This window comes from Psammomys obesus, unplaced genomic scaffold (genome assembly GCF_907164565.1).
Source record: "Psammomys obesus unplaced genomic scaffold, mPsaObe1.curated_primary_1811, whole genome shotgun sequence".
NCBI classification, from domain to species: Eukaryota; Metazoa; Chordata; class Mammalia; order Rodentia; family Muridae; genus Psammomys; species Psammomys obesus.
The window spans coordinates 12,077,994-12,103,215 of NW_026585895.1; the positions used below are offsets into that span (position 1 = coordinate 12,077,994).

At 44.0% G+C, this 25,222-nt stretch overlaps 1 protein-coding gene across 1 annotated transcript; it reads right to left on the minus strand.

Annotated features, from left to right (window-relative positions):
• Positions 1 to 1,169: 1,169 nt before the first annotated feature.
• Positions 1,170 to 11,378, minus strand: Cdca7 (cell division cycle associated 7). The gene is made up of 9 exons (XM_055600976.1): positions 11,268 to 11,378; positions 8,435 to 8,557; positions 5,234 to 5,461; positions 4,705 to 4,788; positions 4,298 to 4,495; positions 3,838 to 3,975; positions 3,062 to 3,211; positions 2,537 to 2,673; positions 1,170 to 2,300 (listed from the first exon to the last, which is right to left on the minus strand). The coding sequence occupies exons 1-9, from the start codon at positions 11,286 to 11,288 to the stop codon at positions 2,270 to 2,272; spliced, it is 1,110 nt and encodes a 369-aa protein (XP_055456951.1). The 5' UTR covers positions 11,289 to 11,378; the 3' UTR covers positions 1,170 to 2,269.
• Positions 11,379 to 25,222: the final 13,844 nt, after the last annotated feature.

A 25,222-nucleotide genomic window follows, 5' to 3' on the forward strand; every position in this document is an offset into this window, starting at 1 on the left:
GGCTTCCCAACAAAGCTTGGTATATACAGGACACGGGCTTTTTTTCCTCTGAAGTGCCAAGCTGGACATAATTTAAGTTTGTGGCTTATAGTGGCCATATTGTCACATCCTTGAGCACCGCATGCTTCCTAGTGCCCAAGGCCAAGAAGGCACTATATCTGGTTATGGATGTGGTATACTGCCAATATGCATGCTCCGTGGGTCCTCCAAAGAGGACTGAGTCATCTCTCCAGCCTGTCACATGCTTTTAAGAGGAAAATAACACAAATGATAAAACTTTACAAATGTAAAAAGGTACACGCAGACTGTAACCTGCCAGCTGTGGCCAGAAATTTAGTTCTGAGCTTCGTGCGGGGTGGGGGTGGGGGCTGCGTGGCTCAACAATGAGCAGTGCTTGCTTCTGGCCTCCTGAGGACACATGCATGTAACGTGCACAATGACACCCATGCAAACACGTAAGTCCAATCGTTTTTAATAAAGAGCTTTTTTGAGGCTTGCCTCAAACTTGCAATCCTCCTGCTTCAGTGTCTTTTGACAAGGATTCCACGCATCACCATGCCCAGTTCTAAAGTTATTGCTTTTTGTGTCTCTAGTTCTCAGCTTTGCAACCCCAAGGCATGGCACACATTAAGTATTTGAAGAGTGGATAAGAGTGGCCAAGTATTGTGAACAGTAGGTATGCAAATGATAAAGGTATGCAAATGATAAAGGAAAACATCTCAAGAACTTCCTGAGCACATGCTGTGTTCTGTCAGGTTGGCTGTCATAGCCCACTTTGATTCCAGCCGAGTCATATCATCAAATTAGACCCTGTACACAGCTGCTGTGACCTCAAAAACTTATTCTAAAAGAAAGTTCTAGAAGAGGCAGAAATGCCCTTTCAAAACACAAGAGGAGAAAAGGGTAAGTAGTAATATTGAAATTAGATAGATAGATAGATAGATAGATAGATAGATAGATAGATAGATAGATAGGCAGCCTGCAGAAATGGCTCAACAGTTAAGAGCACTGTCTATTCTTCCAATGGTCCTTTGTTCAATTCCAAGCAACCACATGGTAGCTCACAACCATCTAAACTGGATCTGATGCCCTCTTTTGGCATGCAGGTGACCTGCAGATAGAGCAATCATACAAGTAATATAAATAAATAAATACAAAAAATAAACTCGTAAGTTAGAACAAAATGTTTTATTATTAAAATAAAAACCTTTGTATAGAAGCATTAAGAGCAAAAGCTGTATTTACACTGAATGATTCAAGATCCAACTGAGTATCACAGACCATGGGCACAGCAACAGGTTCCATACTTAAGAGACCACCCACACGCAACGAACAGAAATAAAGGAAAAAGGGGCAAGAGAATGACTTGGTACCTACCCAGCAGCTGAATTGGCAAACAACTCATTAACAAGTGGTTCAAAGCTACCCATCTCTAAAAGGTCACGTCTCATTGTTACAAAAGTGTCTAAAACCTAAGCAGAAACCCCAGATGCCACCCTCAGGGTAACTTCTTCAGCAAACTGCCAGGACCAAAGCGAAGTTATTAAAATCAAGTTTCTGAAGCATGACACTAAGATTTCAAATCAGCCCGTTCCAGTCTCATCATCTTAATTTTCCAGAATGCCCTTCGTACAGCAATTTAAGCTCTGGGTGACTGTATAAGACGATGACTTAACCACTCTAACTTTAAAGACGGTCTCAGCAGCAACCCAGTCACAACACACAGGAGTTTTATTTCTCCAAAAGGCCACTCATGTGCTAATTCCACCTCCCAAAACGTACTCATTTCCAGCCCTGTGTGCTTTGCTCTTTTCCATTTAAAACACCAGCCGGCATGAACACCAGACCCCGAAGCGCCTACGTGGGTTCTGTGTAAACGAGTTAAAGGGCGTTCTCTGAAATTCATCACAACTGTTGGATGGCACTACTACTGTACCCAAGCGCTGGGTATGTCCCGAGACTCTTCCAACACCAAACAGACCAACGCTTTTTCACACTGCCGCTTAGAAGGATCTTGGAAACTAAACGGTGTCAAAGGACCATGGGACGAGGGAGACAGGGCAAGCTCTGAAAACTACACGTAGCCGGAGCGTAGCTAGCAGTATGTCTTCCGTGACGTTTCAGAAACAAGTGTGAGTCTAACGAGATTAACCGCACTGAGTTCTAAGACAGACTGAGCGCCAAGATTCTTACTCGGGCCTCCATCAGTGACAACATCAAGAGCAGGAGCCTTGAGAAGCCGAAGGCGGGCAGCGGGAATCTTCAGGCTCTATGCTTGCATCTCAAATTCCTGCTTCAGGCTGTGAAAGACAAAGGCGAAGAGGTCAAGTCGGTTTTCAACCATTTGTTCGTTTCTTTAAAAACTGTTTTTATGGAGCGCTAACATAACGTCAACACGCACGTCTCAGACACACAACCTGAATTTTACGCTCCCACTCCGTCCAAATGAAGATGCATTCCCCTGCCGGACTTACACCATCTTTTATCAAGGCACATAAATGAATGTAAGACTCGGATATGAAAAAAAGAGTATTACCTTTTCAAGTAAGCATGCACGTTCCCAAAGCCATGATACTTGGCTAAGTACACGAGGACTCCGGTGGCACACCGCCCGTCACGCTGGCGGCAGAAGCTGCAGTTGCAAATCCCTCGGCAGGGCGGGCAGTGCCAGTTCTGAAGAATTGTGGGAAAGCACCCTGAGACTAAGCCTTGCTTCCAGTCCATGCATCTGCCCCCACCCACTTTTTAGCCTTTAAAGTGCTTAGTATTGACTAAATATCTGTGATTTTTTTTTTCTTAAAAATAACTAATCATAAAATAGGTCGGAGTTTTTGGCCCTGTGAGAGCATCTGCCTAGCATAAGGCCCTGGGTTTGAGCCCTGACAACACACACGCAGAAAATTATAAAATATAATTCAAGAAAATTACACAACCATCAGCAGGGATGGAGAGAATCAACTTCTCTGAGCAGCAGCCCCAAGCTCTCTGGACAGAGCTATGTCCACCTTGGCCTCCTGGCACCAAGAACTCAAGTCCCTCCCCAACCACCCAAGGTACCTACCGGGTCCAGCAGCGCATCCTTGACCTCTTCCCCATAGCGGTTTCGAAGGCAGGGACCACAGAACTGGCCACGGATGCCCCAGCAGTCTGAGTTTCTGCAGTTTGTTTTGGTATCGATGGTTTTCTGTCGACACTGATGACAAGTAGAACCCTAAAAGAAGGACCCGATGAGAGAAACAGCAAACAATGCTTTTTGTGGAGGAAAACAAGCAAGCCAACAAATGGCACAAAGAACATCTACAATGGTCAAAAAGGTCTTTGAAGGGTCATTTGGCACGTAGGGATCAAGTATGAAAAGTATCTCAGGCAAATGTACACTCTGTGGGTGTACATTTCATCACACCTACTGGGGTTGGGGGGCTCAGTGCCAGAATACTTATTTAACCCATTCAAGATCCTGAGTTTGATCCCCAGCAGGGGAAAAAGAAAACCCCATCCAAATCCACTTTTTTTTTTTTTTTTTTTTTTTTTTTGTCTCTTCCAAATCCATTTCCCACCTTTGGCTCACCACAGCAGCAGTTATTGAAAAAATACAGGCACCCTAACGATACACAGTAAATCCCAGTTGGGATGATTCAACCTCTAAATTAAGAAAGAAGATATAACCCTAGTGCAGGCCTCCTGGGCACATAATTTAATTCTAGACATACTGTTAAAACTTTTTCCGCGATGAAAAAAGTGCATAGGCACAAATGAAGGCCCAGACCATGATCCGGCGCAGCACTCTGGGGACAGATGCCCTGTCCTCTGGAGGGTTTCCTTGGGGCACTCACTCACCAGCGAGCGGCTATAGATCTTCTCCCGAGAGTTGCTGCAGATGTTCCTGATCTCCTCCTCTGTGACTTCCTCTACTGGGCGAATGACGTGTGGAAGGGTCATGGACCCAGGGCGTCGACCTCTGGGCGCGTCATCATCCTGAATTAGAGGGGTGAACTGAGCTCCCCTCCAGCTCCCTGCAGCCCTAAATCTCCAGGTGCTTTTCTGAAACATTTCACAGAAAACCCAACCTGGGAAATGCCTCTTGCTTACGGAGAGAGGGGGCAGGCCATGAGTTTAAGGGGAGCTGGCCAAATGTATGAAAAAAATTCCCAAGATGTTGAGAAGTGGAAAATCTGACTCTTGTCTGCTAAGACAGTGCAGCAGTAGTGACTTGGAGTGGTCTGGGACTGTGTGTTCCTGATGCTAAGCTTCTGGAAGATGGACAGAGGCAGCTAAAAGAGGTCCCGTGAGGACTCACATTCATGTAGCCGTCCACAGGCTTCCTCTTTCTCACAAGCATGTACTTATCCTCTTCCTCTTCTTCCTCCTCCTCCATGGGCAGAGCACCTGAGCTCCCCAGGATACGAGACCTTGACCTGGTAAGAGGTCGGGCCCTGCGCTCAGGGTTCCTCCTGGAAGCCACGCCAGGGAATGTGCGTCTCCTAGGTGCCTTTGACTGGGGAATGAAACACACAGACAGATCCACTTACTCCATTACAGAGAAAGCAGTACTCTGGCCAGTGTAGCAGAGCCAGAGTCCAAGATGCAAAGAAGGTCATCCAGAGCTCCGAGGAGGCTGTTCCTGGCCACCCCACTGCCAAACCCCCAAGATAAAAACAACTGCTCTGGGCTTGTCCAAAACAAGAGTGTACAAAAAGCACTTACATCCTTGGATCTGTGGCCTGGGAGGGAATGTCTTCCTGAGAATACGCCAGGAAAGCTTTCTAGTTCTGACATGAGTTTTGCAAGCTAAAAGGGGGAAGAAAGTAAACAGAAATTATAACTGGTGACAGTGGGCCATTTGTGGAAACAGTGCTAGGCTACCCCTTAACATTCTGTTTAATAAGCTGGTACAGTCAAGTCTCTGATTTCCCTACTGTGCTTATCCTAACTCTTGAGTTTTAAAAAGCAGCTGGAGGAGCTGAGAGGCAGCTCAGCAGTTAAAAGTTCTTGCTGCTCTTGAAGACCCTGGTTCAGTTCCCAGCACCAACACGGTACCTTACAACCATCCATAACTCCAGTTCCAAGGGATACACAACGGCCCCTTCCGGCCCTGAAGAGCGCCCACATAGCCCTCTACCCCACATAAATAAAAACCTTTGAAACACATCACCAAGTCTTCACAACTACGTGAAAACAGTTCTCAAAAGAGAAGCAAAAGAAATCACAGGTTGTGATACGTCTAGATACCCACCATGGCTTTGTTTTGCTTTATATTTAAAGCCCTTTTCTCCAGGAAGTTCACGCCATCTTCTTCTTCGGAGTCAGAATGGGAGTCGACTGCAGAGTTCTCGGGGGGCTCTGCGGGGACTGCATTTTTGTTGGCTGGTCTCCGGGTGCGTCGTGCCGGGAACTGCATTGCTGCCCTGAGAGGCCCGGAGTGCCGACACTGACTTCGGGTCCTGCAGCCTACCCTGTCAAACTGCAGTTTCCGGTTAGACCAGAGCGAGAGAGTCATTAACGACCTGCCGATTGGCAGACAAGTGGCACCAATGACTACTACAGACTCCCTTTGGGAAACAGGACAGCAAATCAGTCTTAACTGGACAGCAAGGAGCATGCGTAACAAAGTCAAGACTTGCAAATGAGCACAATGGGAGACTAGCTCCACCCTCTCTGCTGCTGTCTCCCTCACTGTCCCGGCCACCCTCACAGTCCTGAGACCTATGCTTCTAGGTAATTTTTTTAAACATGGAAACTCCTGCACCCTTCTTCTTCCTTAAAAAGAATCCTTAGATATTTTCAGAATATCCTCTATGGTCATCCATAAACATGGTTTCAATGGTTATGATAGTATCAAATAATATCCTAAACTGTCGATTTCCATTCATTATTATTCATATATATAAATATATATATTACTTAAATTTTATATATAAATATATATAAAGTGTTTTTTTTTTTTTTTGAGACAGGGTTTCTCTGTGTAGCCTTGGTTGTCCGGGACTCTCTTTGTAGACCAGACTGTCCTCAAACTCAGAAATCTACCTGCCTCTGCCTCCTTTAGTGCTGGGTCCAATTTAATTTTAATTGGGATCAAAATATACATAAAAATTACTATTTAAATACTTTTTAACTGTGTGGCTAAATGGCACCAAATTATTTCTCAATATTGTGCAGCCCTCACACATCTCAAGAGGTTTATCATCCTTAACTGAAACTTCAGGTCCATTCAACAGTAAGTTAAGTCCCAGACATAGGAATCCCGAGCTAGCATAGGCTCCACAGCAAGTTCTGGGCTAGCTTGAGCTAACACTGCCAGATCCTGTCACAAAAGCAAACAAACAATGGAATAAGCAAAAACTCCCAAAGCTTCCACCAGCCAGCCCCTGGCAACCACCATCTGTCTGTCTCTAAATCTAACTACTCTGGGTACCACTCAAACGAACTTTTGTAACTCAAATCTGTGTCTACATAAAAGCTTCGGATGTGAATGTTCACATGCATGTGGGGTTTAGTCCTTGACCTTACTAATTGAGACAGGATCTCTCACTCAAACCCAGAGCTCAGTGATGTGATTCATCTTGCTAGCCAGTTTGCTCTAGAGATCTCATCCCTGCCTGCCTTCTGAAAGGCTGGAATTACAGACAGGCCACCAAGCCCACTAGGCATTTATGTGGGTTTCTAGATTCGGAACTCCTGAGTCCTTATACTTGGCAGGGTAAGCTGGGCCATCTTCCCCAATGCCTCAAAAAAGCTGAACAGGCTGAGGATCTCCTTCAACGGAAGAGTCTCTGTTTAGCATGCCTAATATCCCGAGTTTGATCTCCATGGACAGCAGTTGTTACTTCATGTACTTCTAGTATACATGGGTGGAGATCACAAAACAAAACTTTCATGAATGCTTGGCTCTTTCAATCAGCTGGCACCGTATTCATCACAAGTAATACCTACACAGAACTAGGAGACTGCCTGGAATAGTCAAGCCACAAACAATGGGTCACATCCAGATCTGTAGACTGGTCCCGGCTAACGGCTAACAAATGCAGTCAACACCAATGTGGACCCAAGTCTTTTACTAGGGGAAACAGGCACTCGCATAGATGGTGATAAATAGTTCTGGGTCAAGTGCAGCCGCAGCAGTGCCATTCAGGTGACGGCCAACAGGGAATGCTTCAGGTACGGTGACATGAACAACACACAGGTGACTCGTAACAGACACTTCCTTAGGAGAAAGTCTAAGCATGCTATGCTCACAGGATGGGACACAGCACAGGTGACAGCTGAGCGGGGAGGCAAGCACACACAGGAAAAGCAGACCAGAGAGGAAGCAAACAGATGCAAGGAGAGCCCTGCTTGTTATGATCTACACGGTCCTAAAAGGTTCTTGAGATGCGGCACAACTAGAACCATGGAAGCCAGCTCCATGCCAGCACTGGGCTGGGCACCTGCACATAGTGCCAATGTGGCTAGCTAGTGTTTAGGACATAGTGATTCTGTGATTAGGCCAGATCTGCAGCTAACGGTAACCTGGAGGCTAGCCAACTTTACTGAACAAGTTTCCAAGATTTTTCAGAACCTAAAAGAAAAAGCAAAATGTGTAAGACTGACAAGCAGGTCCTGATAAAAATGGCTTTAAGAAATAAAGAACACATTTAGTCAGGTCAACAAAATCTAGATGGACCAAAAGGAGAGTTATCAGGCATGAAAGGAGGAGGAGGCACAAAAAAGCAAATCTCTCCTGCCTCTCAGTATACCTCACTTCTTGATCCTGGTGAAATCCTCAAACTCACCATTCCATCTTGTATCTCACTCTCTGAAAAACTGCAAAATGGCTCATCATCAGAGTCGGCATGAAAAATGCTGGCCAATTCGTTAGTGACATCTGGCCTTGGTTTCTGTAAAAATCCACAATGGCTTAATGCTTCTTGCACCTCACCCTTTGAAAAGCCGCAGAAAGATTCATTATCAGAGTCCTCATAAAAAACATTAGCCAGTTCTTCACCTGATATCTGACCTGAATTTAGGTTTCTGTAAAATAAATAAATAAATAAATGTGGTTGTGGGTTTTTTTTTTCCTTTTCAAGAACCAATTTTCCATAAACTGTGCAGAGAGCAAATCACATTTACAAGTGCACTACAAGAGAATGGCTTTTGTTACAAAGAAAAATGGTTCAGAGGTTTACAAATGATTTCTGAGTTGTTATAGCAAGTCATCAGTCGCGTTAGGTTAGGCGACATTTCAAAAGGATACAATAAGCAGCTAATCTACCTCCCACAATTACTACCTAGAACCACAGCAAAGAGTGAAACGAAATTACAGTGCATGCCATATTTCCCTAAAGGCTGTAGAGAAATGCAGGCAAAAAGCAAGCCGTTTTAATCGTGCACAAAGCATTCTGGGGCATTTGGAGCAGTGCAGACTCAATCCTGTTTATTCCCAGGCAGCACTTACTGTGTTTGCAAAATTATCAGAAGCAAAGCTGTCACAACTGTCATCAGAGGATGACGACGTTTCCATGGAAATCATCTTCATATATCTGACATTCTTTAAGTTCTTTACTTTGAGAGCCTTTTGCTGCAAAGAGAAAAGGCAACACTATTAAGTAGGAAGCTTCCTGCAGTACAGGATTACTAGAGTCGTCATTTCTCAGTTTGGTAGGTTCAAACAGCAGAGCAGTAGATAAACATGTTTTTTTCAGACCTTACAGAGCAAAAGAGATTGGCAATTGCTGCCCCCCCCCCCCATAACAGATCAAGTCAGATCGAATTCTAACAAAGGATCTCTTTTGGAGAGCATTTTAATGATATTTATCAATTTATCCAAACATCTGCAGTTACTTCTCTTCCCACCTTCCAGTCCTAAGAACTCAGCATTATATTTAACTCCACAGAGTTTAATGCCAGCTCCTAAAATCCAACCTCATTTTTTCTAATTGAACTGTACTTCTAAAAGGAGATCTCAAAAGTACAAAATGACAGAGCAATTTTTCTCCCTCAGCCAAAAATCAAGCTAATGAGGTCTTTTTATGTAAGCTTTGGGCTCTGCACTGTGATGCTAATTTCCCAAACTACAAAAATTGGGCAGGTCCTGTGCTTTAAGATGGCAGCCATCCAAGCAGGCCCTGTTCCAATGAGGAGGGGTACAGAGGTGCTGCAGAGTCCTTACAAATCAAGTGTCATCAGCCCCGTAAACACATGGTACAAGAAGCTAAGTTCCTGGTCAATTAACACTCCCAGCCCAGGTGGACTACCTGCCACCACAGGAGCTCTCTATGACCATGGTCTCCTTGCAGCTTTCCCACCGACCCCTCAAGACTTGAGTGAGAAATTCAAGACCGGGGGCAGAGCTCAGTGGTAAGCATCTGCCTAGCAAGCAAAGTCCTGGGGGTCAATCTCCAGCACAAGGGGAGGTTTTTTTTTTAAGCCTTTCATAACGTCAGATTACCTGAAGATATTTAAAAAAAGCTCCATTCGTTTCCATTTACAGCCTGCAAATGTCCACCAGCAAATGTAAAAGGGACAGCCTGTTTTACATCTCTTAGGACATGATGACATTCCCGAAGGATTGCATCAGCTCTACATTCTTAAATGGAGTCTAGGAATAGCAGTCTGTCTCTGCACTGAGAACCTCAAGGGGCCCGTTCTGCCAGCCCCACAAGAGCCTCCAGAGGTGTCAGGATGGCAGAGAACGCCTTGACGTGGGGTGTTAAACTTCCTTCTCTGCCTAACATTTTGCAGCTCAGACTCTCACGTCCAATAAAGTTATTTCCTAGTTGATGGCAGCCCAAGTCCCCTCGTGTTCCTAAGAAGACACCATTCAACCACCTTGGGATGTTTCTGATATCCTAAAGAAGGCAGAAACCGGTGGTAACGGGCAGCTACAAAGCGTAAAGGTTGCATTCACAATACGTGTTCCGGCCCATGGGTGGAGTGTTGTTAGGAGCTAAATGGGATCTCAAAAGTCTCTGCCCCCTTTCCAGAGGAGGAAACCCAAGGCACCAAGGTGCAACACAAGCCAAAGAGCCAAGAGCTCCGTTAAAACGGCACAGCTCCTCAAATGATTCTCCTGTTGCTAAGCAATCTACTTCCATGTCAGCCTCGGGGAAGGTATTCCATTGAAAGTCGCCAGGAAAGAGGCTAATCTTTAACAAGCTAGGACAGACCAAGAGTCATTCACTAGGCAAATAAATATATCCCTGACGGAAAAGACACAGAAAAACAGAGCAAACGGTCATGCCTGAAGTGAACTTTCTTGGCAGACATAATTCTCATTATATTTATGGCGACTCTTTTTTTTGTTGTTGTTGTTGGGGGCCGATTTGCTAGCGATGTTTGCTTAATTCTTTGCAGCAAAGGTTATTATCGTTACTATCATTTAAATGAAAATGGAAAAAACAAAACAAAAAAAACCAAAACTAAAGCCCAGAGAGGTTAAGTCGATTCCTCCTGTCAGGTGCTCAAAACTGCACCTAGGCAGGTCAAATTCCAAGCTCACTTTCCCACGGGCGGAGATCGGTATCAACCACGACCCCGCCTACCCACCCAGACCTCCCAGCTTGGGCTCAGAACCTCCTAAATCTATTTGAGGCACGTCACTCTTCCTTTCGGCCCATCCCCCACCTACTCTTCAACCCTCTCCAGGGCAGGACCTCAGTTCTGGCTTCCGTTGGAGCAAAAGAGTAACGTTCCATTCGCTGCAACTCGCAGCTGCAAACGAGGTGGAGAAGGGGTGTAGGAAACGGGGGAGAGGCAGAGAAAGCTCACTCATGGGCCCTGGCGCACGGCTTGCATCGCTGGGTCCCTAAACCGCGCTTAGCCACAGCCTGGAACTAAAACAATACCCTGCTCCACGTGCACAACCCAAGTTCCCGAGAGATGTTTGCAGGGCCTCCTACGCCAGACCTGCGGATCCAGAGTGGTCAGAAGGGGCCGCAGAGCAGAGGAAGTGGGTCCCCGGGGCCACCAGAGCACGCGTGGATAGCCACGCACCCGCTGCACACCTTGGCCAGAGTCCAGCCCCCGGCCTCCGGCGCGCACGTGCAGCACGAGCGCACGGACCGCAGGCTCCCCCGGCGCCCCAGCGGGCGCATCGCCTTAGCCCCGAGTTATCCCGGGTGCAAAGACTGTAAGAAAACCAATCCGTGACTCCCCCCACCACGGCGACGCTCGGGAGCGCCCCAGGACAAGGAAGTGGCGCTCACCCGCCGAGCCCGAGGGCCGCGGCCCCAGCCCGCCCGCGTCTAGCACCCACCAACGCTGCCCCGATGCACCGGGCCGGATCTTACCCGCGCGCGGCGAGCTTCCATGCTGGCGACGGGAAGGTAGGCACTCGGAGCGGGGACAGCTAGCCGGAGCCCACAGGCACCCAAAGCCGGAGCAACCGGAGAGCCGGGGCAGAGGCGGGGCGCGCACTCCGCCGCCGGAGGGGCGGGGCCGCCGGCTTTCCCGCGCCGAGCCGCAGGTCCTGCCAGCTGACAGGACCGCTTCAGCGGCGTCCGAAGCGCCCCAGCCCTGGAAAAAAAAAAAAATCGAAGCGGTTCTGATCGTCGAAGTACACTTGAATGTCCTTGGCAAACGCTGAATGATCTTCGAAATAGTGGCGTCTGGGAGACTTGGTGCCGCCGGCTTTTTATGAAGCTGCGCGGTCCTGGGAAAGTGGCGCGAAAGTGGCTGCCGAGGTCCCGGGACTGGCCGCCTGATTTGCATACAAAACGGGGGCGGGTTAGGGTAGCCGAGACGACGTGGAGAGCCTGTGCCAGCGTTCTCATTTCTGCCGTGGCTGTAGCTTAATCTCTTTAGAAAGTGGGTAGATGTCTAAGAACCCAGCGGCGATACCACCCACAACCAGCTGATTTATCCCGCGCACCGCACCTCTTATCTGGCAACCACACCATTATCTATCTGAAGTCATTACATGTGTTAAATCCTGGAGCTTCCAGAAAGATTCCGAAGTCGACTGTTTTAAAGTAACAAACAGTCCCTTCAGGTCAGTAAAAACTTAGCTGGAGGGTAAAAAGTCTTTAGAGATTTATCTTTCGGAGATAAAAGCTACAGACGGTTACAAAGAGAACCGTCCTTTTTTTTTTTTTTTTCCCCCTCCAGGCATAATTGGGAACTACCCGAGTGAGTTAGAAAGACGTGTTTTTCCTAGCTTTTCTCTTCAAACCCAGCACACTGAGGAAATAAGGCTCCACTCTTTTTAAAGAGCAAAAAAAACCAAACAAACAAACAAAAAAAAAAACTTGCTTACAGAAGGAAAAAAAAGAAAAAACACCACCGAAATCACTGAGGTTAAAAAAAACCCCTTTAATTATAATCACGGATTTAAAAGTCTTTGAAGTGCATGCACTCACATTTCTCCTCATTTTAAAACTTTCCTCTTGATATTGAGGTCGCCACAGTCACACAGACACTCACACCCTTCTCTGGATATTGACCATAGAGACATAAATAAATAACTCGCGCGAAGACAATGGATTGGAAGGAGCTGCCCAAGGGTCACCCTCCCTCTGTGCCAGAGACAAAGAACTCCAGTGCCCGAAGTAGGAATTGAGAGAAGCAACTATTGGTTTGTTTGGCAAAATTCCTGAGTGCAGCCAGCTCCTCCATCAACACTTGTTGGATGAATAAACAACTAAGTGAATGCTGACCTAAAATTGTCCTTAGTACTGTGTGGTTGTGAATATAGTTTTGTCCCAGAACAAAGGGAACATTCAGGCCACTTTGCCCGTGTAAAGTTCTGATAAGAGCAGTCTTAGTCTTCTTGGGACATGAAAAAAATAATTTAGTTTACATGGTTTTTAGGATAAGATCTCTGCCCACCCCTTCCTAAGACAGCTCATCTTTTTAGTGATCAGGAAAATACACAGTAGACCTGGAAGTACGATTTGGCTACAAAAGGCAAAAACTTGAAAAGTCTGCTGAGAACAAGTTTAAGTGATAAGAATAGGGTCGGTTCCTATTAAAAAGAAGTAGGGTAGATTTCAGGCAGGGAGTATTGCAGGTTCAAACCTGTAGATTATGAAATCAATTCATTAGGCTTCAACTAGCATATTTCTATTTCGGTGTGTGTGTGAGCGTGTGGGTACATTAACTTAGTAATTCACTTGTGACTGGCGAGACTGATTAATACAAACTCTACTAAGAATCTGAAAGTACATAGCGTTGTTGACTGAGCGTACAGTCAACTTCTGAAAATCCATTCAGCTTGTTTTCCTGGGTGTTCACAGGCATTATGGACTCCCCATTTACTCCTCCCTCCAAGCCCGGGCAACAGTCCCACTCTGACTCCTACAAACTCAACTATGTAGGATCATGCAGCATTTATCTTTCTGTACTCCTGCATTTCTTTCTCAATGAAATAGAGCGTGAGCACAGGAAGTGTGAATATTGTTTCCTTAAAAGTTTTCACTTCTGTGCTTGTGTGTGTACTGTAGAAAACATATCTCCCACTGGACTTCACCATCAGGGGCTTTCAAGGTCCTGCCCCCTAACAGTTGCGAGGGCTGATACAGGGCTAGGGAAGCAAGCAGGTGTGTTATTCTGAGTACTGAGGATGCAAGGTCCAGAGAGTTTGCCTTCTGATGGAGGAGCAGAAGCACAAAGGAGAGTTTTTAGTATGATAACTTGCAAGAAGAAAAACAAGAAGAGCAGTGGAAAGCATTAGGAAGGAAGGATGCATACCTCTACAGAAGTTTTACAAGCAGGTGATACAGGATCAGAAATCTGACGGGATCAAGGAGAAAGCTATAGGAAGAGAGGAAGTTCGGCTTTCAGGCAGTGTGCATCGGGTTCCATGCCAGTATACAGCCAGGAGTCTCATCTGTACTGCTGAAAGTTAGGAAAAGAGAAAATACCTTCCTAGCTATGAAAGGTCTCTGCATTTATTCCAGGCATGATGGAAAGATGGTGAAGGATTTGTCAGGCTAGGGTGCCCCAGTCTGACCCCAGGGATGGTAGAGACTGGGGAGCAGCCGGCAGGGGATGAAAACTGGGGATGCATAAGATACTGATGGTCGTTGTAGAGCTTGGAGAAGTGTTCGGATTTGAGACTTGAAGTTGGAGCCAATTGGGTTGGAAGGGTCGTTGGCTCATTCCTATTAGTAAAGTATATCAGGGCAAAATATTGCAAACCAGCTAAGTGACGCTCATGTTTGTGTTCCATCACTGATATAAAAGTCTCTGACATAAACATGGAGGCAGGGGAGATGAAGGAGGAGAGATTTATTTGGCTTGGGCTTTCAGAAGATCTAGTCTGTCTTGACAAGAGGGTATGTCAGAAGATCAGTCTGTCTTGACAAGAGGGTATGTCAGAAGATCAGTCTGTCTTGGCAAGAGGGTATGTGAAAGGGTATGCCTGTTTACTGTACTCTCCTTTGTTTCATTAAAGCACCCTGCTAAATTTAATCCCCTCTGGAAACACCCTGAGGACACACCCAAACATGCATTTTAATAATCCCCCAGGCACTTCTCTGTGTCACCAAATTGACAAAATTAACCATCACCACCCTTCAAAAATGCCAAGACCACAGGAAGAGAATAGTGGCACAGACATGCAATAGAATTTAAACAATAGTTCAAAGAAATCGAGCATTTTCTTGCATCAACATAGTTGGCTCCTAACAGGATGTTGAGTAAAAAAAAAAAAAAAAATCAAACTGCAAATAGATCCAAGAAGGATATCCCTTAAAGCACAAAACAGACAAACTATGAAAGAATAAAAATCCCAACTGGTGGAATAAGATACACATTACATCTGAAGAGAGAGAGAAAGGAAGGAGTGGAAGAGGGGGAGGACGGGACTTTTGTGTCCTTCATGCTTTCTAAAAAGAAGGGGTAGGGGAGGGAGGAGAAGGAGAAGGCGCGTCTTCAGGTATGGTGGCATGTGCCATTATCCCAGCACTTGGGAGGGAGAGGTCAGGGGGTCTACAGTTCCAGACGGGCCTAGGTCATAAAGACAAACGACATGAAGCAAATATGGCGGATTAGTAAATGAGATGAGTAAGAGCACATGAACAGCTTTGTACTTTTAATTTCTGTGCTCTTTAAAAATATGAATCATTTCAAAATATTAAAGTTTCAGGTTTTGAAAAAAAATGTATGTGCCATATGTCGATACAGATATGGATAGACTTAAGTAGGCATTAAGTCTGATGAATGGGAATTCAGTGTAGGGTCACTGAGTATGTTTTCATACCAGTGTGAAGACGACACAAAGGAACAAGTGTGGAAATACAGCATGCAGGGAAAGATGAGGACTCTGGCTTCCACAGCAGTGGAAAGAAATGTCATTTCCTAAGCCTGGTGCATATGGACATCATCAGAGGGTTGGAAAACAGCCTCAGTAAATACTTATTATTAACTGAAATGATTAGAGTGGACTCTTAAATCTGTGATGCCTTCTAAATGACCAGCCTCCTGTACAGGGCTTTGAATTCCTTGGGTTTGTATGAACTTTAAGGATTGCTTGTGTTCACCTTGCACAAAGAATTCCATTGCCTCTTGTTTGAAACTTGATAGTGGGATTCTAAGCATTCAGTTACTTTTACAATGAGGTGAACCAGAGTCAGACTTCAACTTAGAGTGATTGGATTTTAAACAAAGAATACAACAAGGAGTAAAATATCTCATTTTCAGATGAGGTTTCTAAATAGTGCCGATGTCTGAATGAATGTTGGGTCTACCTACTTAGCCCTCAGACAGTAACATGAACCCAGGCATTAGCAAGCAAAGCTTTGACACACCTGGAGACAAAGGACCCAACAGGTTTTACTGTGTTGGTGAGGCTGTCAGGTCACAAATCTCTATTTTTCAATAACCCTTTAATTACAGATTTATCTCCCCTGTGTCTGTTTTCAGGAGGCATAAAAAGAAAAACTTATAATAGACCTCTGGCTGTAGAATGGTAGCTCAGTGGGAGGGCCCAGCCTCTCGCTACCCAAGGGCTCTGGTAGTTCACAGTAAGAGAGTCCAATCGTACTGGAATGCTTGCTAGTCATTCTGTGTCAACATTGCCTTAGTAGGTCAGTTTGCTGACATCAGGTACCTGATTACAGAAAAGTGAAGAAATGAATGAAAAGATGTGGGTGTTCATTTTTATAAAAAAGGAAATACATTGTTGTGGATGTTTTTGGTTTATGATACGTAAACATGTTTTTGTTAAAATCCCAAATTGGGGGAGTTTTCGTTTGCCTACACCTGTTAAGTGTCTCATTTGGAGTGTGGCCTTTGCCAGGTGGAATTGGTTGAATTCTGAGGACTTTGAAGGGTATAAATATGACAGCCCAGAGGAAGAAGGTGCCACTGCTTGGAGGAGGACTGTTTGCTGCCGGTTCGTCCTGCTGCTGCATTTGCTGTTTGCTCATTTGCCGGTTACCTGGACTTATGGATTTCTGGGCAACTGATATTGATAGTGCCCTCCCCCCCACCAAGAATCCTAAGCTCCTACTCAGCAGGAAGTAGCAGAGAGAACTCTGCTCCATGTCCCCACTAACCTTCTTTCCCTCCCTTGGGGGTTGAAAGGGAGGTAGAAGTGTTTAATAACCCTAAATAAAGTAGGTTTGTTTAAAAATCAAGGTCAACAATACATCTTCTTGATGAACATTTTCTATCATGAACTGCTGATGTTAGAGCATTCTGCTTTTTACATTTTTATTGTGTGTGTGTATATTTAAGTATATTGAATAAAGCTAAGCTCTGAACAGTTCTACTGAGTCAGTTTCAACATTATGGAACTTCAATTATAACTCAAACATAATTCTGCCTCTCAGAGAAAGAGGATTTCTAAAAAATCTGGTTTGTTGTTTTGTTTTCTCTTTTCAGATACGATTTCACTGCATAGCCTAGCTAGCCTCAGTTTTACTATGTAGACCAGGATGGCCTCAAACTCACAGAGGTCTTCTGCCCTCCAAGTTCTAGGATCAAAGGCATGTGCTCACACAGTAACCCTCCCTTATTTTTTCACTTGCCCAAGCTTTTGTTTTTACTTCATGGACCCACTCGTTCAGTGTTAGCAGTGGTTAGCAACAACTGGACTTCGCGTCAACTCCTTTTGTGGAATGCCTCCTAAAACCAACGTCGTAGGGACAGTGGCTTGTATGCTCCTGAACTGCCACCTTCCAGCTAACCTGGAGCAGGCTTGGTATGGTGTGATGCTGCCTCCTTCCTCCTTTGTTGCCCTGGTAAACATCCTTTCACATCCCTACTGGAGTTTCTCAGGTTTGGCACTCTTCTAATCCCACACAGTAGATCAATTCATACTCAGAGGCTTAGAGACCGTCTTTCCTCTTCCAGCTTTGTGGGAGAGAAGAGTCTGGCATTGGTACTAGGGAGGCTACTTGAGGCAACCCCAGCCTCTGCCCTAGAGGCTGTTTCTTTCAAGAGAAAAAAAAAAAAACAAACCAAAAAAACCACAGACCAGATCACCCTCCCCATCTGTCGGTACTACAATCTAATGAGAGGAACCATCTAAAGAGGAACTCATTTGCAATTGAGACTTCCCTTTGAAAATATAACATCTTGAACTATGTTTTTCTAAAGAAATAAACTATTTATTGATCACTGACATTATTCACAATAAACAATATAAGGTTGAATGACATTTCGATATTAAAACTCTCAGGTCATACCCCAGTACTGAAGGAACGCAGGACAGGAACTCAAACTGGGCAGGAACCTGGAGGCAGGAGCTGATGCAGAGGTCATGGAGGAGTGCTGCTTACTGGCTTGCTCCTCATGGCTTGCTCCATTTGCCTTCTTATAGCACCTAGGACCACCAGCCCGGGGATGGCCCCACCCACAGTGGGCTGGTCCCTCCCTTATCAATCACTAATTAAGAAAATGCTGTACCTACAGGTCAATCTGAAGGAAGCATTTTCTCCACTGGGGTTCCTTCTCCCAGATGTGCAGGCTGGTTTTACGTCAATTTGACACAAGCTGGAGTCATCAGAGAGGAGGAACTGCAGTTGAGAAAATGCCTCCACAAGACCAGGCTGTCGGTATGATAGCTGTTCTTGATTGTCAACTTGAGTACAACTGGAATTAACTAAAATCCCAAAATGGAGGGGTATACCTCTTAAGGACTTTTGCTTCATTTGATGTGGAACGATCCACTTCTAATCTGTATCTTTGAGGTGGGAAGACAAATCTTTAATCTTTTAAGGTGGTTTCCTATCTCTCGTCTGGGCCATGCTTTCTGCTGGAAGTCTGTATAAGGATATGAAAAGAGAAAATTTTTGCTCTTTGTCTGCTTGCTCTCACCATGCTAGCAAGTCCAATCCTTCACTGGCATTAAAACCTACTTCTTCAGGATTCCAGTGTTAATTGAAGACCAGCTGAGATATCCAGAATCATAGACTTCTGAACAATTACTGGATTCTTGGGCTGTCCATGCATAGGCAGCCATTGCTAAATTAGCTGGACCTCAGCCTCTAAGTCAGTCTAATAAATCCTTTGTGTGTGTGTGTGTGTAAATACATATGAAAATACAAACAAGTATTGATATCCATCTTTGGGTCAGGAATTCTAGTCAGTTTGTTTTTATAAAAAGCAATTGCAATTTAAGGAAATTTTATAGTTGTGTTCGCCAGCGTCAAGTTGGCCTCATTTGAATCCTTACAAATCATGAGAAACATCAGTTCTCCACTGTTGTCTGTGGCACCAATTATTTTTTCAAGATCGTGACCTCTAGCAAATTCTTAGTTGTCAGCAGCATGTCTTTTTTTTTTTTTTTTTTTTTTTTCAATTTGCTACCATCAGATTCACTGTCAAATAAAGATTTCCTGTCCATGCCTTTTCCTTTTTTTTTTTTAAGAAAGGGTTTCAAGGCTGGAGAGATAGCTCAAGGGTTAAGAGCACTGCCTGCTTTTTCCAGAGGTCCTGAGTTCAATTCCTGGCAACCACATGGTGGCTCACAGACATCTATACTGGGACCTGATGCCCTCTTCTGGCATGCAAGTATACATGCAGATAGAGGACTCATACATAAAACAAACAAACAAAAATGGTTTCTATGTGTAGTCCTGGCTGTCCTGGAACTCTGTAGACCAGGCTGGCCTCATACTCAGAGATCCACCTTCATCTCTGCCTCCTGAGTGCTGGAATTAGAGGGATGTGCCATCACCATCTTGCACCTTCACCAGCTTTTTGACAATTAAATACTCTTCGATTAACTACATATGTATCTCAACCTGGATATATAATGTGTACCAGTTTCCTCTCAGATTTAAACATTCCATCCTGCCCTCAGCTCCTAAGACACGAAGCAAACAACTCAAAATAGCTTCAGGAAGTCCCTGAAACTGACCATATTCACTGGGCCCCTCCTCCCCAAAAGTAAATAGTAAAAAACTACGGAGTCACTCTCAGATTGTCCAGCTGCAAAGGCTCTGAGACCGGAGTCGCTGCCTGCAAGAAGCAGAAGTCAGCCACGCTGCCTGCCTGGAAGAGGCTCAGACCAACTGAGCCACCTGGGAAGGACATTCTCCAACCTGTTGGGCTGTCTGCACGCTGTGCAGTGAGCAGTCGCTGTGCTGCCGTGGGCTTTGCTGATGCAGCTGTCCTTGAGCCATTTCTGTTCCTGTAAGTAACCCCTCACCCATATCCCTGCAAGTAATCCCAATAAAACTCATAGGTTCACCAAGCTGGACCTTGTTGGTATCTGTACTTTGTTCTGTAGTGGGATCCCACTCTGGGGTGACTAAACTGTGTGCATGCACGGATGCATGTGTGCAGCTGTGTGTGTGTGAGAGAGAGGTGCCATGTCTCCCCAGGAAAATTCTGCCTTACGACAATATACTAAAATGATGGCAAGTAAAATGGCCAGATACAGCTGGAGCCAGGAGATGCTGCGCTCCAGTCCAGTCTTAGCTATATGAATGGGACTATCTCAAAAAATCAAACCCAAAAGTGACAGTCTATATGATTCTGCATGTGATGTTTTTGCAGTAACAAAATAATGGAAACAGAAGAGAGACTGACGGTTGCCAAGGTTTAAGGAGCTGCTTCAGGCAGAAGAAAACAGATGCAAGTATAAACATGAAACTTGAGGAACGCTCTGCTCTGTCAATGTCAGTATAAATAGGAGTGGGATCTCTATTGTTTCTTCCAACTGCATAGACTACAGTCATCTCAAAATGAAAAAGTTTAATTTTTAAAAATGAAGCAAGTTCGGATATAGCTCAGTGGTATGGTGTTTGCCTATCATTTCCATTCCCAAGCAATATATGTATTCCCCAGTACCTGTTAGAGGCTGTTATGGGCCACCAATATGCATACTGGGAACTGAAGTTGGGTTCCGTACAAGAACAATTTGTGCTTCTCACTACCGAGTCACTTTTCTAGCCTCATTACTGTTTTTTAAATGAAGCTAACACTCAATTCAAGACTAAAGGAAAAGCCAGGCCAGTGTTTTTGCAGCTCTTAGCTGACATGTAAACCAACAGGTCAGAACATGTAGAACAAACAGATTCTAGTTGTTGCCAACAGCAGGAATGTTGCAGTTTGAGTCAAGCCTAGTTACCTTCCTGTTAAAGCAAACAGCTGAGATTCTTTAGGAGAATAGAACACAACCCAGAATCTCTACAGTGTCTTTAATGAAACCCCCAAATTCCTAGATACTGAAAAAGGAAAAAGAAAATTCACCTTAGTCAATGCAGACTGACTTGAAGTCTCCTTACATGTTGAAAGTAAGAACAAAGGATTTTTAAAACAGCCATTAAAATCATGCTTAAGAGAAGAAAGGAAAATAAAATAAATAAGCAAAAATGAGACATCAGCACAGAGACCAAAAGTTTAAAAATTTCTGTAACCGAAAACATAAAGTACCTAAAATAACATTTAACAGAAGGGCTCATCAGGTGTCAGGAGAGGATATAAAAGTGAGGGATCCTAAAGGCAGAGTGTTAGAGATTCTCCAACCTGCAGAGCAGAGGCAAAGCATTTAGGACTACAGGAAAGAAGACAGAATGTCATGGTAGCTTTGTGTCCTCTTCAACCATAAAAACATGTGAGTAATTAGTGTCCCAAGAAGAAAGGACAGTGAATGGGACAAAGGACATATTTGAGGAAATAGTAACTAAAGTTTCCCAAATTTACAAATGGAGGGAGGCTTACCAAACCCAAGCAGGAAATTTGATAGAAACTAAAATTTAAGCAATTTTAATAAACTAATACATTACATAACCAGAGGTTACACTACAGATGGCTACTAACATCTCAAAATCCCTTGTCTCTCAAGGACTCCGGAGTTCAGGTTGTAGGTGTCACTCAACTTTAGCATGCCGCCAGCCAGAAAAGGTAGGTGTGTATGTATGCATGATAGCAGGCCCTTAGCAGGATTTTTTTTTTCCGCCATCCCATCCTCTGAAATAGATCAAAGAACCCGTTGCTCCATGGAGACTAACAAAAAACCAAGTTGCTTAAGAAAATAAAGGTGTGCCTTTGTTGAATAAATATTAGCGCTGGGTTGTCATATCAACCCTTGAAAAGCCAAGGTAGGGAAGACAGGTAACAGAGAGATAAGAAAAAAAATATATAGCTGATTAAATTGGATTATCATCCTGAGAGCCTCTTCTTCTAATCTCCAGTCAATGCTGTCTCTCTAGGGGTTTATTTTCTTTATATTCTTTGGTTAACGGAGTGTTCATTTTTCAGGTGATATTGACCTGATCCAGGACTAAAGTCAAATGGCTTAAAAGAAAATTTTACAACTCTTTCAGACTCAAGATCAATGTAGCAAAAAAGAGAGAGAGAGAGAGAAAGGTAACAATGGATACTTCTAAAATTGAAGAAGTTTTCATCAGAGACATTCATACAAATGAACTTAGAGGGGTATTTGAAAGTTATTCTCACAATGGTCAGAAATACAAAGCAAGAATCAAATAAAAAAAACATAAATCAGATGTGGAATTGAGCATTTTATACTGATTCTTACAAAAAAAAATGTAACAACCTGTAAGGATTAAAAACATCTCAGGGGACCAAAGATAGATCCTCTAAGAACGGCTGTATTCTCAACAACCTTTACATTAAAGCTTTAAGATCCAGTTCTAACAATGGCCCTGGACTGAAGGTCTCAAGCCTTTGAATTCTCAAGTCCACATTTCTTGTCCTGACTTCTCTTCCGAACTCTAGATTGCCATTCACCCCTCTTTGCTGGTTGGGGGGAAGAATGGTTTTGAACATTGTTTTCCTTGCTTCACTCATTCACTCATGCCTTGCTGTAACCGTGTAACCCTTAGACTAGTGTGTGTTTAGTTTTAGGTGACATACCTTTGCATAGACAAGCTTTTGAGGTCATAGCTAAAATTTTTAAATGTATATAATTTTCCAGTACTAAAAATGGTGGATAAATGCACAGAACATGACTACAGGTTAATGAGATGTTACTGTCTTCTAAAACCCAGAGTTGTTGATAAGCAAAAAATATCAACTGATAAATAACATTAACATCAGATTTGAGACTTTCTTCAGATACTTAGGAAGACTTCTGTAAGATTAGAAGAGAAATTATGGTGGGTAGCTTTTTTTTTTTATGTCAACTTGATACTAAACAACTCATTTAATGGGAAGGAGTGCCAATTTAAAAAATGGCTCCATAAGATCCAGCTGTCAGCTATCCTGTAGGACACTTTCTTAATTGGTGAGTGTAGCCCATTGTGAGTTAGTGATCCTGGGTTCTATAAGAAATCAGGCTGAGCAAGCCATAAGGAGCAAATCAGTAAGCAGCACCCCTCCATGGCCTCTGCATGAATTCCTGCCTCCAGGTTCCTGCCCTGTTTGAGTTCCTGTCCTGATTTCCTTTGGTTATGAACAGTGATATGGAAGTATAAGCCAAACAAACCCTTTCCTCCTCAACTTGCTTTTTAATCATGGTGCGTCATCACAGCAGCAGTAACCCTTACTAAGACAGAAACGATACTTTTAAAACAGAGTATGAAAATGAGAAAAGCCCAGACTTGTATACTTCAACATCAACCCAACATAATATTGGAGAAAATAGAGGCGTGGCTAAAATGAGTTTGCCTCCTGAATCATGCTGTCTTGATCTCGTGTTGCCTTTGGGGAAGCTTTGGACAGAAAATATATTTGCCATTAATGATAAGGAGGAAGTTAAAATGGTCAAAACAGTGACAGTATAAATTAGGACGAGAGCAGTCAGAAAGATTCCTATGTAGAAGATAGTCTCCTGGATAAGTTTGATTTTGTGAATTTGGCCAACGATCTACCAAATCTAAGGTTCCCTCAATGTGTTCATCTTATTGAGGCAAGACAGTTTGAAGGCTCCTTTTACATTTTGAGTAGGACATGTTCCTTGTAGCCTTGAGGCTAAAGCTTACACTAATGCCTGCTGGCAAGTGTTCTTTGAATAACTGGTAACCTTTAAGTTTTTATTTGTTTGTCATGGGGGGTGCTTCCAGGACAGGCTACGTAGCCTGGGCCAGCTTTGACTTTGCTGCGCAAACCTCCTATGTCAGACTTTTTCCTCTTCCTCCTTTGTTTTTTTTTTTTTTTTTTTTTTCAAGACAGGGCTTCTCTGTGTAGCCTTGGTTATCCTGGAACTCACTCTGTAGACCAGGCTGGTCTTGAACTCACATAGATCCCCCTGCCTCTGCCTTTGAGGGCTGGGATTAAAGGTGTGTGCCTAAGCGCTTTCAGATTGCTAGGCATTGCCATTGCCAGCGTGCGCCAGTGTGCCTGGCTTAAACAAAAATCAGATACCTATTTAACTTTAGAGTGAGTTTTGTGCTGTCTTTAAACTCTAAAGACCACTGGGCATGGTGGCTCAAGTCTGATATTCCAGAACTATGGATGGCTTAAGCTAGAGGGTTGTGTCAAGTCTGAGGTCAGGGTGAGGCTACAGGGTGAGACACTGTCCAAAAACTGGAACAGCAACAATAATAAGAAAAAACAATCCAAAAGTTATTTTATGCCGGTCTTTTATCTTTCAACAGATAAGGCTTTAGAAACAGATGAAAGAAGGAAGGGCAGGAGTCAGGGGACCAGGAAAAACATGCAGTCCTGTTGGCGGGGAGACAAGTGAGTTTTGGGATTGATAATGTGCAAGTACTTAAAACTATAATAAATTCCCACAGAAAACAAGAGTCAGTTCTAGGCAAAATCTTATCAGTCTTTAAAGAACCCAGAGAGGGAATGAGGGGCAGAAGATGGAGGGGCTTTCAGCGTACCTGGAGGCAGGAATCACACTTGCCAGGTGAGTGCCGCATTTACCCAGACTCCTCTCGTGGGCAGGGCAGGGCAGGCCAGGGCAGGACCACTGAAAACCCATTTTGAGCTATTACCATCTGAGGCCTCAGAGCTGCAAGGGTGATTAGAAACCAGAGGGGCGAAATCTCAGAAAAGAAGGAGCCCCAGAGTAAGGAGGCCTTCCATCTGCACCTAACTGTCAAATACTTGGTTCACCTCTGGTCTGGGGAGAACTGAGCAGGTACATGAGCTGCTGTCTATTGCAGAGCAGAGCCTGATGTTTGAAGTCTGCCAAGTTAAAGAGGCCGAGTAAACATGGATCCCACAAGAGTCACAGTGAGCAAATAGATTGGGGATCTCGGCAGAGAAACGAACCCGTAAGAAAGAATAGGCTGGAAAGTCTAAATTGGAAGGCACAGTTGTCAAAAAGAATCATTGACAGGATGGATTTAGGACTAGATTTCAGCCAGCTAAACAGTCAGCAAACTTGAAGACAGAGCAATGTAAATTAGTCTATCTGCATGAGCAAGGCATAGTATATGCAAATATCACAGTGGATCTTATTAGTGTGTACAATAGATTTTAATGACAGTAACTTTAAAAATAAGACAGATTGCTCAAAATCTTGAATCATATCTCTTGCACCACCAAGCAAACCAACGTACCTGTAATTTTTGTAATTTTGTTATCCCCGTTCCCAAACCTGCCACTTTTACCTATAACACTTTTGCCTGCTTTCCTTCTCTCTCTTTTACCCGATCTGGGAATTCATGCCTTCTGAGAATAATAGACAAAGAGAGCACATGATTTTTGTACGTAAAAGATGTTCGTTATAGCATCTTTTATAACCTGGAAAATTAAGTAACAATCCCAGTGTTCAGGACAGGGGGAAACCGTTAAAGACAAACAATGTACTGTAACTAGCAGTGAAAATGTCTGTTCAGTTTTCGACCACAAAAGGAAATGAGTATGATAATTAAACAGAAGAGTTCAAGGCCAAGCATGGCAGTGCGCAGGAAGCAGAGGCAGGGGGATC

Excerpts from the sequence above, each read along its gene's own strand:
- Cdca7 (XM_055600976.1), bottom strand. The coding sequence starts at position 11,288 with ATGGAAGCTCGCCGCGCGCGG. Across the intron at positions 5,462-8,434 it reads CTGATAATTTTGCAAACACA|TTTGACAGGGTAGGCTGCAG; the intron begins GTAAGTGCTGCC and ends CGGAAACTGCAG. Across the intron at positions 4,789-5,233 it reads TAAAGCAAAACAAAGCCATG|CTTGCAAAACTCATGTCAGA; the intron begins GTGGGTATCTAG and ends TCCCCCTTTTAG.